The 14,440-nt window shown below is 39.7% G+C and overlaps 1 protein-coding gene across 8 annotated transcripts in view; it reads right to left on the bottom strand.

Moving 5' to 3' along the window:
- DLGAP2 (DLG associated protein 2) overlaps nt 1-14,440 on the bottom strand; it is a 1,392,398-nt gene that overhangs the window by 115,425 nt on the left and 1,262,533 nt on the right. For all 8 annotated transcript variants that reach the window (XM_082249548.1, XM_082249549.1, XM_082249547.1 and 5 more), the window contains one exon: nt 3,879-4,228. In XM_082249548.1, coding sequence (XP_082105674.1) covers nt 3,879-4,228 — 350 coding nt within the window. The remainder of the gene's footprint in view (nt 1-3,878; nt 4,229-14,440) is intronic.

Genomic DNA, 14,440 nt, shown 5'->3' with positions numbered 1-14,440 from the left:
TGTTTTGTGCACTGGTCCAAATCATTTGGTGTGGGGTTGTTTTTCAAGGGTTGGGCTTGGTCCCTTAGTTCCAGCGAAGGGAACTCTTAAGGCGTCAGCATACCAAGACATTTTGGACAATTTCATGCTCCCAACCTTGTGGGAAAAGTTTGAGGATGGCCCCTTCCTGTTCCAACATGCACAAAGCAAGGTCCAAAAAGGCATGGATAAGCGAGTTTGGGGTGGACAAAATTGACTGGCCTGCACTTCAACCCAATAGAACACCTTTGTGATGAATTTGAGTGGAGAGTGCGAGCCAGGCCTTCTTGTCCACATCCGTACCTGACCTCACACATGCGCTTCTGGAAGAATGGTAAAACATTCCTATAGACACACTCTGAAACCTTGAAGACAGCCTTTCCAGAAAAGTTAAAGCTGGTATAGCTGCGAAAGGTGGGCCACACAATATTGAACCCTACAGACTAAGACTTGGATGCCATTAAAGTTCATGTGAGTGTAAAGGCAGGTACCCCAATACTTTTGGCAATATATGTGACAAATTAATTGTGGAGGCCACTTTTTGATATTTGTATTTAGATTCTTTTGTATTCAATACAGTTTTGAAGGAGAGACTACTGTTTTCCCTCATATTATAACTACTTTGATGGGTTATTTTCCCACATTTTTGGCTTATAAATCTAATTATATACCAGCTCCTTTGTTGAGTTATTATTCTTCTTCCATTGGTCTGTATACGACCTGACCAATTTGGATCCCTGTGCTTTTATAGATTGTTATCTTGATTTACATATTCCCCTTAAAGTGACTGACATTTCTATTTAGATCAAACTTTACTTTGCCTGTACAAAGTACCAGAGTCAGTACAATGTAATAGGTGACTGTCACTAAGGGGGAGATTTACTAAAACTGGTGCACTCAGAATCTGGTGCAGCTGTGCATGGTAGCCAATCAGCTAACTTCAGCTTGTTCAATTAAGCTTTGTCAATAAAACCTGGAATCTGATTGGTTACTATGTAGAGTGCACCAGATTTTGCACTCTCCAGTTTTAGTAAATAACCCCCTTAGACCCACTCTCTGCAAGTTTTAACTTACTCTAGTTTCAACAAAATGAATACAAGATTGTGATACATACAGTATGTGATTACTGTTTTACTTGTCAAAGGTTTATCTCCTTAGTATGCTTCATACACATTTGTCTAACAAGTGAGTTTACTATGTTTCTTTCTTGCTTAGCATTACTGCTTCCTGGATCAGCTCCATTCTTACTGGACAATAGTGATGATGCACATTCACTGCCCAATAATCTGTCTAGAGCTAGGTAGATGATATACAAAGCTAGATTATTGAACAAGAAAGGTGAGTTGTTTAATCAGGATTCAGGAACTCTGTAAGTCACCTGTTTTGTACTACATTGGGAACAATGTGTATGAATCACAAAATTGGTTTTACAGAATTACAAATCTTTTGGCAGGCATATCAGGTAATACATATGTATTTAATCGTTGTATTTAGCTTTTTGCCTGGAGGTTTGCTTTATGGAGTGTTTTGCAATCTAAAAAGTTAAAACTCAAAATCATTGTATTATACTACAGAGCATGTGAAAGTTTCTGCCAAAGTCTGTTAAAAGAAATATACATGTACCATCCAGTGGATTAATATAAACTTTGCCTGCTGAGCTGTGTTTGCACAACTAACGATTCCATTAGGAAATTTCAATCCAGAAAAAGACTATAATTTTGTACTACCTGTGTAGGCAGAAAAACCTAAGTCAAAGAGCAGACAAACCAGCAATAGACTAGACTACTGTGAGAAGCTCTTAGTAATTCCGGAAAGTAAAGATGAGTTGTATAATCAAGCTGTAACTATTAACTACTAAGGGAGCAGCCTTATTTCAGCTACAAATGTATTGTTCTGAATTTGAAACATTTTAAAGAAGGGAAAAAAAGGGAGTTGTGAATAGCACTGAACTAACTTTATCTGGGAAAGAAGAAGTTGCAGGATTCTTCAACCTTTAGAGTATGAGAGACCTAAGTGTCAAAACCTTGCAGATCATATTTGTGCATTCACAGAGTGCATGCAGGTGTAGACAGTGTTGTGTTTTTGAAGAACAACTAGGCAAACAGAACTGTGCCAAGAGACCTAAAGGGGGTCAAAAAGATACAACTTCAGAGTGCTGCTACAAGAACTTTGTGGTGAAAAGTTGCATCTGCAGAAGAATGAACATCCACTTGGTAGAACTTTAAAAAGTGTGAACAGAACAACAAGTAGCAGCATTACACACATGAACTACACAGGCCTGGCGCTAAAATGCCCACAAAACTCCCACTGATCTAGTGGAATGGGCACCTAAAAGCACAGGAGGAGATTTGTCCTTGAGAGTGTAAGCTCTAGTGAACAGACCTCTTATCCAACTTGCAATGGTGGACTTGGAAGCCAGGTGTCCCTTGCGAGGTCTTGAGGACAGGAAAAATATCTGTCTGTCTAATCGAAACAGTGAGATTTTTTGAGCCCAGCAGTTATAATAAAGTTTTTCCCGACACTCAGTTTAAGCAGCCTACTCATTAACTGAGTTTTCAGGGACTGGGTCAAACCAGAGGCTGTGTCCTGGTTCCGGACTGAAGTTTTGTTTGCCAGTGTTCAAATCCTTTTGTAGGCATCACTATAACCCAACTGTCACAGTTAGTTATATGCGCAACACATTGGTAGCCTTGTCATCTGCCTGATCTCACACACTGCACACTCTGAAATGGGGAAATAGTGTGTGAGGTCAGAAAACGTACAACTGTAGTCTGCTTCTAAGTGAGTAATGTGTCAGATGTAAAGGCAATACCCATCACGCAGGTGACATAAGACAGGGAAAAATGAATGAATGGCACTCCAGGAGGATGAGAAAATCTTTATTGTAGTGATCAACAAATAAAAGCATATACAGCACAGCGAGCATCAGGAGATAATAGTGTTATGATTAAGCGCAGTTATCTGCGTAAAACGTGTTAACATTTTTATCTCCTGGTGCTCGCTGTGCTGTATATGCTTTTATTTGTTGATCACTACAACAAAGATTTTGGCATCCTTCTGGAGTGTGCAGCCATTCATCCATTTTTTTCCCATCGATCTTAGAGGTGAGTCAGGCAAGCTCCTCTGCTTTGAAAGCAACACTAGACTTGAGGCACTCACACTTTGAGCGGTGTTTCCTCATTATTGGAAGGGTGGCATATGACCCTCTGAGCCATGTGTATGACAAATATGACCCTCAGATTCAACAGAATAAATGAAGCTAAATAAAGAGAAAGATATGAAGCTTTATTATTTTTTAAATTAAGGACAGTTTCTACTAAAAGTACTTAATATTATTTTTCTTATGAAGTTCCGCTTTGAAGCAAACAATGGAAGCCTACCTTAAATAACCTTCTTAACTGCATTATATGCAAGGTCATGGATAAAAACACTTTGCACTGCACATTTAAAAAGGCTGCTTGTGCATTGCAATTAGTAACCTCTAAAGATGTGTTTTCACCCATTGTGTTAATGTACTATGGGTGAAAGAACAACTCTCAATGGTCCTGTATTGCTGCACTGTAAGCAGAAAACATGTGGGAATCAAGGTAAATGTTCCACTACCTCAACTGTCTTTTTTTACTGTCGCTCGTTTTACCAAAGTCCCAAAATGATCTTTTGTACCTGCTTGTACTTAAACGCAGATTGTTATCAAACTCTTTCATACAAAAGTTACCATGGTATAATGCCATAGAATGTTAGACTCTATCAGGAGTAAAGATCAACAATAAAGAAATATGACTAAATACTGTTTTTGAAAAAGCTGAGAGAAACTACACAAGGACACAATTTGATACATTTTATATAAAAATATATTCTACCTGTATTCCAATTGAGGAGCGCCGCTTTTTAAGGAACTCATCTGTCTTGTTCACCAGAACAGCCTTGTCACTGGTGCTCCGAACAGAACTGCTTTTACTTTCAGAGGCATGACGCTGTGCTGCAGCTGACTCCAAGGCAAGGTTCATGGCCTTATTACTATCCAGGCTGTCTGTGGAATTATAAAGACCCCGGGCATCTAGAGGCCACGGGGACATCCTTTGAGTCCGTTCATGATAGGCATCCTGGGTAGATTCTGTGCTGCTTTGTGCTGTCACTGAGATGAGCGGTTTGGAGGTTGTGCGCGGGGGTACAGGAGGAGGTGTTTTCTTGTAATTTGGGTATGATACGGCTAAAAAAAAAAAAAAAAGATCATTTTTTTTTATATGCAGCATTTGTACGTTTGTTATTCCATTATTTTTTTGCAGCATCATTTATTTCACCTGTTAATAATAAAAGACTAACAGCACTAAGTAAAACCTTACTATTACCATGTACAGTAAAGAAATATTACTTTTTAATTTTATTGCAGTAACAAACTTTTGATTACTAAAGGGGTCTAAACAGTTATTTTAAGTATGTCAGCTCATAATTTTGAAAGGACAAGCAAAATGAAACTGTAATGGTTTTATGTAATTGCATTTTACATGTTTATAACAATTGTTTTACTCTTTTTATTATTCATGTAAAATCATAATTTTACAAAAACACATTTATTACAAGATTTACATGTGATTTTATAATTGCAAAGGCTTCTCGGCCTTCTAGTTGGTTCTGGTAATCCATTCTTACAACTATCTACCTGTGCTAGCAGAAATGAATGGGTGCTGTGCCTTCACGATCTGCTGCGGGTGCCAAGACATTTCACGCTGGAATTTTCTTTATGTGAATAAATCGATTGATTCTTTCATGTCGGAGTGTGGTCTATTTTCCTTTGTGAATCTACATTGCCTGGACTGTGGATCTGACGTGCACCCGACCTCTGATTGTTTTACTTCTTTCACCTGAGCGGCTAACTCTCCATTGCATCTCAGCCAATACATTTCTAACAGCACCCCAAACACAAATTGTAAATGCAGGGCATTTGTGGGCATCAGATTGCATAGTACCCTAGTACTATGTGATTGGGTGCAGCACGTTTTTCAAAGTAGTGCATTCACTACTTTTTGTGCAAACTGGTGCAATTTCAGCCCATTCAAACGAATATGTTGGAATAAGTTGGAAATCGCACTGCAGGGGAACGCACAGGGATCGCACAGGATAATTCAGGTCTGAGATTCAACTGGTAACTTGCTTAGAGTGTCACCACCTGACTGCAAGTTGTAATTATGCAAAATTCACATGCAATATTTCATATTCATCGGTTTATAAGGAAATTTACTTGACTTTTTATTTTTTAGTCTAAAGTAGCATGACAAAAATTTTTTAAAATAGCATATATATATATATATATATATATATATATATATATATATATATCCTTAGAAACCAACCAAATTCCCTTCAAAACCAAGCCTGGCTCAAACATAATTTGTGTTGAGTTATATTACTTGTCAGGATAGCTGCTGCCATAGATGACTTGTCTAGTTCGAAAAATTTTATTTGACACTACTTCCCTTTGTAATAAGCCCCTCTCAGCATGGCTTACTTCAGAGCAGGCCTCAGATTTTACACAATTCTCTGTTTTCTTGTTGAAGTTTATAAGCTGAGGGATGTGAACAATCCAACAGTATTGTTTGCGTGTTTGGAAAAGTGCCAATCTTTCCTGCGAACTCTAAACTATATGATAAAGCCAATTTATACTCAAAGAAGCTAGGCTTACTTTATGGTCAATGCACAAACAGAAAATCCTACATACTTTTTTGAAAGTGCAATCCAGCTCCTCCCTCTGAATTCAGCCACAGAGAAAACAAGTAGAGGAGGTGATTCACAAGGCCCAGTGAAAGACAAGAAGAGTTGATATAATGAAACACAGGCAATTCAACACATTGAGGAGATATTACTTAGACAAGGGAAGACAGAATCTGGATCCACTGTATATAGTGACCAATCAGCTTCAGCTTGTTCAGTTACAGTTTGAAAATGAAAGCAAGAAGCTGATGGGTTACTATACTGAGCTGATCCAAATTCTATCTGTTCCAGTCTTAGTAAATTCCCCTTAGTGTCGCTGCAGAGACCATAAGCATGCACTGAACCAAAGGTTCTAGAATGGAGGACTCTATTTGTTGATTAAAGGGCTTCCAAGCATATTAACAGCTTTGTTAAAACATGGAAGCTGTTAAAACAATAATAATAATTTCATGAGCAAAAATGCTGCCTCGGTCTTAAAACAACAAAGAAAAAAAGAAGCCAAATAGACATAAAAAAACACTCCAGGTGGATCTGAGCTCTCACATTCATCCACTATGGCCAGGTACTGGTTTGCTAAAGCATTTCCCACTAAAACCAAAAAAAAAAACACAGTTCCCCACAAATGCTAAATTTACAAGTTAAAGTGGGAGGGAAGGGGGGGGGGGGGGACTCAACCAGATAGAAGGGAAATTACATACATTATCCAAGTCCAATGTAGAAGTCTATTTGTTTTTAATTGTATTCCAAGAGTAAGCTATTGCTTTTATTTTATACAGTAGTTCTTATAATATATCATATATGTATAATTTTATAATAAAATGCTAAATGCAAGTAAAAATATTAAAGCTATGTACATAAATTCTAGATGTTAAGCTAACAAGATGGAAGAGCTAGAACTTCTGTTACATAAAGAGGGTTTTGATTTTGGGGGAGTATCAGAAACCTGATTAGACAGCTCTCAAGACCTGTCAAGGATACACTCTGTTTCAAAAGGACAGGGTAAGAAGTAGAGGGGAAGGGGTACCCCTCTATGTCAAGAATGATCTAAAAGCGTGAGAGATTACATCACTAATCAGGCTTGTGACAGAGACTGTGAGTCCTTATTGCTGGAGTTTCAAGTAAATGAAAAAAAAAAGTAAATGACTGGTGGGTATATCTTATAAGCCTCCTAACAAAAGGCATGAGAAGATCTGACTGATATCACAGATAGAAATGATGGGTAAACAGGACGATGTTATTATGTGTATGTTTTTTGTTGTTTGTACCCATAAAAGGGACCAGAAACAATAGTGTGCAATTTGCTTTTTTATTTTACCTAAAACATACTGACACTGATACTAAATATAAAAAGTGCTTTTTTCTTTACTTCAACTTAAAATACACAGATTCTGACCATGACCTTTAACCCTAACCTTGACTCTAACCCTGACCTAGGTCAAACCCTGATCTAGCTTTTTTTGAAAAGGTTATAAACCTCCTAAAAAAATAAAATAAATAAAAACCTGTAAGACAAAGGCATAATGAGCTTTGCATATTAGCCTAGCATGAAATACTTACCTTAGAATGAAGCCCTTCTAATGGCGCCCACTCACCACTGAGATACCCAACATGTTCACCCGTCTTCCCTCCGAGTTTGCGTCCTCCAGCCATCTGATTGGCTGGAGCCACGATGATGTCACTCATGGTACAGGGCTCTGAAGGAACGGCACGGGCTGCCATTCCTTCAGAGCGCATGCGCCAGTGAAATCACTAGCTGCCTGTGAAGTTAATATCTCCTAAACAGTGCATGTTTAGGAGATATTTACAGTACCTATATAGGGAAGTTTACCTCCTCTTTAGGAAACACTTCTTTGTTCACACTTTTCTCCTCTAGTAAGGAGAAAAAAATTTACAATGTGTCTTTTTCTCCATTCAAGAGGAGAAAACAACATGGGGCAGGCTACACAGTAAAGGTACATATACACAGTGACTGATCACTGTGATAGCCAATCAGAGGCTATAACAGTGATCAGGTGATCGTGAACCAGGTGTCTCAGTCCCTGGTCATTAGTACAGGACCTAGAGGGTCTCAGTGAGAGCCTAGTCTCTGTGCTGGGAGAGCACAAACACATGTTTGCATATGCGTAACTTCTTTATAACTCAAAGAAGGAGTTCTGGCGCTAATCCAAAGTTGTGAAATCCTGAAATGTCCTTATACAGAGAATGCACAGTTGCATATATAAAAGAATGTCTATGGCAACACTGTTCGCCCAATCCTAAACACAGGATGGCATATAAGTAAATGTAAAAAAATAAAGGATGGTGCTCAGGTGTGCATAATACTGGGGAATAATCCCAATGGAGACTCAGATGGACAGTCTAATGAAGGTTTATTAGGTAAGTCCACAATGGTTAAAACAATATAATAATAGAGGCTGTAAAGACTAGCCAGGAGGCACAGAGGCTTCAAGGATCGGTAGGACTACCCATTTTATTATATTGTTTTAACCATTGTGGACTTACCTAATAAACCTTCATTAGACTGTCCATCTGAGTCTCCATTGGGGTTATTCACCAGTATTATGCACACCTGAGCGCCATCCTTTATTTTTTTCCAGTAAGTTCTTTATAAATTATGCATTTTTCCAGTTTTCATTCCATTACTAGAGTAGTAGTAGGTGTGTGCTGTTATGGGCATATGTTTTTGTTAATGACAGCAATCATCTCCATATTGTCATTCACGACAACGCAAGCCACCAGCTAGAACTCTAGTCTCTCTCTCCTTAATGATCTCCCTTCCCTGCTGGTGGTTGGGTCTGGGGTCAGCCTTTCTTTTTATTACAAAAAAGGTTGTATAGTACAAGGACAATGTCAGAGGTGAAGATTAGATGGAAAGCTGCAGAATGAAGAGGGGGAGGTGGCTTCAATGCTGGCTGTAGCTCCTCCATAGCAATGTTCATAAATTGGGCTTCATTTTAATTTGGGGAGGACATTGGGCATTTGAGAAGGATTTTAATCTTCTGCTTGTACTTATTTTTCTAAGTGAATCATTGGAAATGCAATATTATGCAACCTCAGTGGTGTGTACCCTGTGTCTTTTGTAGGTTTGCCACTAGAAGAGTACATTTTGTACATCATTTTAAATCCGTTTTACTATTTAAATTATATGTTTTTCTTTTTTCTCAAAGAGAAGTGAAGATAAAGAGTCTTGGAAATCCTTCCTATAAGAAATGGTCTTTTGCTAACTGTGTAATGAAATGAAATATGATTTTTACTTTGGCAGTTCTAGAAATTATGAATGGCTTCAAATTAGAGAGAAAAGGCAATCTGAAAGAACAATAAATTACAAAATGGACTGTACAGCAAGTAGACATATTATATTCTTTTTAACAAAGCACTAAGATTGACTGCACAATATGCATCAAGATGAATTCCATGTTGCTGCTTTAAAAGATGCAAGTCTTCTTAACTGGAAAAATGTACCGGGCTGGCAGCTTCTTATGGTCAAGCAGAAGCCGCTAAATGACTCATTTATTTTGACGTTGTGACTGGCAGCAAGTGATGTATGTCATTACAGTTATTGCAGGCTCTGCATTTTCCATTCTAGCTTACTGAATGCCTTAATGACTTTCTAACACTTTATCAGTTCACTTTGTGCTGAAGATGTCCCAACATGCTCACAAGGTAGATTTCATCACTAATAAGACTGCTGGTAAGTTTGCACTGGGGACATTAATGCTGTACTGCTGAAAATATTTCCTCATTAATTGTGGTTGTATATTATTCCCTGAATCAGTTCTGATTATCAGCACCCTATGCATTTTTTTTTGCTTAGAGAAAGAGTTTTTACTATGGTGTAAGTGATTTTTTCAATTCTATTTTTAAATCTGATGGTTTAAAATATTTAAAGCAAAACTCTAGGTGGATGAAAAAACAAAAAAAAAAAAGAAAAGAAAACGCGTAATGCAATTATACAGTATATACATAAAAATAATTCAGAGGTAATGTATCCTTTACAAACTAGTATAAATAGTTATATGTATCCTGATATTAGACTACAGTCATTTCCACAAGTGCACCACTCAGAGGGAAAGAGGGGGCAACACAGGAAATTAAGGGCAATGCACATAAGCTGCCAAGAAACATGCCAAGAGGAGGAAAGAACAGAGTGAGCTAACAAATATTCTGTGTAGAATTTTGATCAGTGTTCTTGACCAACATGTCAAGAAAGGATTAAAGTCCCTGTTGGGTTTTTACTAGTATCTATTAGAAAGATGTCCCCTTACTTTCTATACCACTGACATTTTATCAGGCAGGAAGTGAGGGAAAGTATTGAACAGTAACACAGACAACTTTCAACTAGGACAAGAAAAGGGAAGTGTAGGAAAATCTTTCCAACAAAGTCATAGGTATTATAGCTTTAAAATGACAGACAAGGGTTCTAATCCTTCAAAGGTTCTAATCTGATTTAGTCAGACTGCACCATCTATAGGCAAGGAACTTACTGCTTTTCTACCTTAGAGTGGCCTTGCTATACAGTCAGAGCATATGGCGGAAGTAGTTGAGTGGCTGACAAAGCCTTCATTTTTTTTCCTCCTCCCAGTCTCAGAGCAGCCAGTTGTCTGCTAATGCTGCTTATGAGCTCTCATCTTTCTCCTCTTTAGCAAATCCCACCAACTTCTGCAAACTGTCATAGAGGAGTCGGAGAAATTATTTCATCACATGGTTAGTCACTTGCTGCAAGAGGGATGATTTTGATCATGCGCAGGAATTCCGTGTTTCAGATATTGAGGAGGAGGAAGACAGCACCAGGACCATAGAGGGGGAGGACATCAGGCAGTGTAATTACCGCAATGTATAATTGGACAGCTGATGAGGATAAAGTGGGTAATGGATGAATTTAGGATAGTTTCCATATCTCAACAATGGTAGTAGTCTAAGTGAACAAGGCTGTACTCAGTGGCTGTCGGCTGAAGCAAGGAGAGGCTTTACATGGTAAGAAGAAACAAGAAAGCAGCGCCTACTGAGTGTAGCATACAAAGTTTAATTGGGGTGAAAATAAATTATGCACTCACAAAGGTAAATGGTATGCCAGCATGGTGAATGTAATGGGTCATCTGCAGAGTCTCTGGTAATGAATGGATGCTGCTGAGACAAGTAGGCTGATGGCTGTTCGCATCTATCAGGCGGCATAGCTGTTTCCATGGCACCCAGGTCTGTGCAGAGGCATGAGTGACGTCACATCCAGCAGCTGAGAAGGCAAGAGAAGCGAGCGTTCAGAACATGCGTGCTCCTTCATCAGGCTCTCGAGCTTGCATGCTCCAAACGTGCGCTTCTACTGCCTTTTCAGCTGCCTTCTCAGCTGCCTGGTGTGACGTCACCCGCGCCTCTGAACAGACCCGGGCGCTGTGGAAACAGCTATGACGACTGATAGACGCTGACAGCCATCAGCCAACTCGTCTCAGCGGCATTCATCTGTTACCAGAGACTCTGCAGGTGACTTATTACATTCACCATGCTGGCATACCATTTACCTTTGTGAGAGCATAATTTCTTTTAACCCCAAATAAACTTTGTTTGCTACACTCAGTAGGCGCTGCTTTCTTGTTTCTTCTTAGTGTGATTACCGCAACTGGAGCTTACTGCCAAGTGAACTCCAATGATGGGAAATGGGGTGAAGGAGGTGAATGATCAGTTGGCAGAACATACATGGAAAGGGGGAAGACTTTGTCCAGGGGCAAGGGCAGCCTGCAGAAGACTGGAGAGAAAATCCATTCTATCCCATCTGTCAGCACTGCCCCACAAGTCCAAGCCACTGCTTTCCCCAGGGCTGAACAACAAAGCTATTTAGTGTGGGCCTTTTTTTAATATTTCTGCTGCTGCCAGCACTATGCTTCATTTGGTACCTCGCATGGCCCTATATTACACCACAAAGCTTGGTGGGAGCCATACCTCAGTAACAGCAGTTGGCAGCAATAGGTTTGAACTACTCCTTCCCATTCTCATGTCCTTATACTTTCCATATCCACCAGTACATCTCTCCACAAGATTCTCCTTCTGCATGAGCTGAAACATCTGCAGCCTCTAGTGACAGGAAGGGAAGTCTCACAATGGGCTTTAAGGGCTTAAGCGAGGAAGAGGGTCAGCATGGGGCCACACTGAGTAGAGCACAGGTGTCAAACACAAGGCCCATGGGCTGAATCAGGCCCTCCAGGCCATATCATGTGGCCCTTTCACCTCTCCTGCAGCTGCTGCGTCTCCCTCATCTCTGCCCCAACCTTGTCGCAGCAGACGGCAGAGGACAGAACTCCTCTGCCAGATCCTGTGCTTCCCCCTGCAGCTGCAGAGAGAACCACCCCCCCCCCAACTCAGCAGTTGGCAGCAGAGAGGAGGACACAACTCCTCCTACAGATACTGCACCTCTCTGTGCACCTGCAGCATCCCCTCCTCTATGCTTCCACTGGTTTCAGCACTCAGCAGATTTCGGCAGCTGACCTCAGCCATCCTCCAGCTTATACTGCTGGCCTTGGGAGTTTAATAATTTTTTAAAATAAATACTAATTTTTAGGTATAATATAAGTTTAATACTAGGTTCCATCCGGCAAACAATTCTTACCCAGTGGGATATTTGGACTGGTCCTGGTGCCTCAATTCATATTCCCCTCTAAAGGGGGATTTGTAAGTGTGATCATCCTTCTTAGGTAATTAATATTCAAAGTTTTTTTTACTAGTGTCTAAGTCACTAATTAAGTGCATTTATATCTATCAGAAATCTTGCATACTGTTGAAGAGTCTATTTTCCCTGGCCCTTGTGGACAACTGAATATTGAATTCCGATATGTGGCACACCTGGGAGTTTGATCGATTGCAGCCTCACATGAGTTGTTATTGCTGTTTTTAGTATATGCGGTTTCATGAGTCAACAATATCTGAGCTTTTTGAAGGTGTGTATAGTTCAGATGATACTTTAAAGAACTACTCTGCATAAAAAATGTTATCTATAATCATATATAGTGTAGATATCTGTTAAATGGGATTATATTTATTTCTTAGACTTGTATACATAGATATGCACTTATAGACCCCTGAGGAAGAGAAAAACCTCATTATTTTGAAACGCGTTTGGTCTCAGCTGCCTATGTTTTTGAGCAAGTGCTTTTCAAATTGCCAGTTTTCTATATGTCTATGTCAACTGCATTGTATTTTAAATCGTTTATATGTACCTAGCATTTCTGCAGGTTACATTTTTTTTTTTTAAATTCTTGATGGTAAATAAAATTTACTATGTGTTTTGAGAAATTTCTTTCTTTTTTCTCTTCTTCTTTACCTGGATTATAGATTTTGTTCATAATATTTTGCCCTTAAAAGTCCCGCAATTGAGGGAATCTGTGTGTAGTGTTACTTATTTAGGGATGTGGGCTACATTTGTCTAATAGGCTCCAGTTCAGCCCTCCTCCAGACCCTGCAGTTGCTGCTTCCCAGCTCTACCTTTAGCTTCTTTCCAGCAGCAGCACATAGAAAAATAGGAAGCACTGTGATGTAAGGGAGGGTGAGGGCTCTTGACTTCTGATAGTTGTGGGCTACAGATAGACCTGGACCTCTGAGGGCGACCATAATGGTGATGCGGCCCACAAATAAATGGAGTTTAACACCCCTGGAGTAGAGTCATGCTAAGGCGTGATCCTGTTCATAAGTCTCCAACTCCAACCCTGCCATTTACAGCAGTATCCTTTAGAAGGCATGCAGAAAAAATGTTCTCACATCACTTACATCCATCAGTGTCTAAATGCCAGCTTGGAAAAACTTGGCAAAATTGCTGGATTTGCAGATGCTCCCATTCCAGTTTGTAGAATTGTTTTGCTTCTGCAAGTTAAAGGACTGTGCTACACCTCAATGGCAAGTCAAACACACTTATTCACAATTATTTGACCACAATTGGTCACAATTATTTTGACCAGAAAGTAATTTCTGTTCTCCACCAGCATATGGATGGTAATATGTCTGAGTTGCGGAACCATGCTGTTATTACATGACCACAGACCCATAATCCAGCAAGCATGCACAGGGACATAGGTTTCCGTCAAAACACATTGGGCCAATTTGCTGATAGCTAGAAGGAATTCAGGATGGGGCACAACAAGCAATGTGCCTAGTTCATTGGTGATAGCAAAGTCACCTGCACCCCCTTCTTATCACTGGCCTCATCTTCTGACTCTTTAGAAAAAAAAACAACCCCCTTCCCAGCACCCCAGAGCCTATACAACCTCCCAGGAAAAATGCTGCCTTGCAGTTTTGTAGCCGATATACCTAGGGAACAGGAGCCACACTGGGCCAAATATTCTGGCAATTCACCAGGGCCAGACTGAGAGGTGGCTTACCTGATGCCATCTTGTGCAAGGCAAAGTTGTGGAACAATGGCCACTCTTTGGCAGGTTCATTTTGCACATTTATTTGCAGGTCATATAACCTCAACATTATTTTTCAGTGGTTCGTGGTTAGGTACTCTAGCTTTAAGGCTGCATTAACATTTGAGTGTGAGCATTCACAGGCAATTTTGGATCATTTTTTTCTTTGTCTTTGCATGTTTTCTGCATGTGTATTAATCTAAAAGCGTGGCATTTTTGTTGTTTTGGGGCTTTGAGCTTCAATCTATAAAAAGCTCAGGTGTGAAATCTGAGCTAGGAAGTTCTGCATGAGGCCTGAAGAGTTTGTGGTAACTTTGGTCATGCTTCAG

The sequence above is a fragment of the Pelophylax lessonae genome (genome assembly GCF_965119305.1).
Source record: "Pelophylax lessonae genome assembly, chromosome: 3".
NCBI classification, from domain to species: Eukaryota; Metazoa; Chordata; class Amphibia; order Anura; family Ranidae; genus Pelophylax; species Pelophylax lessonae.
This window is presented reverse-complemented; position numbering and strand designations above follow the sequence as displayed.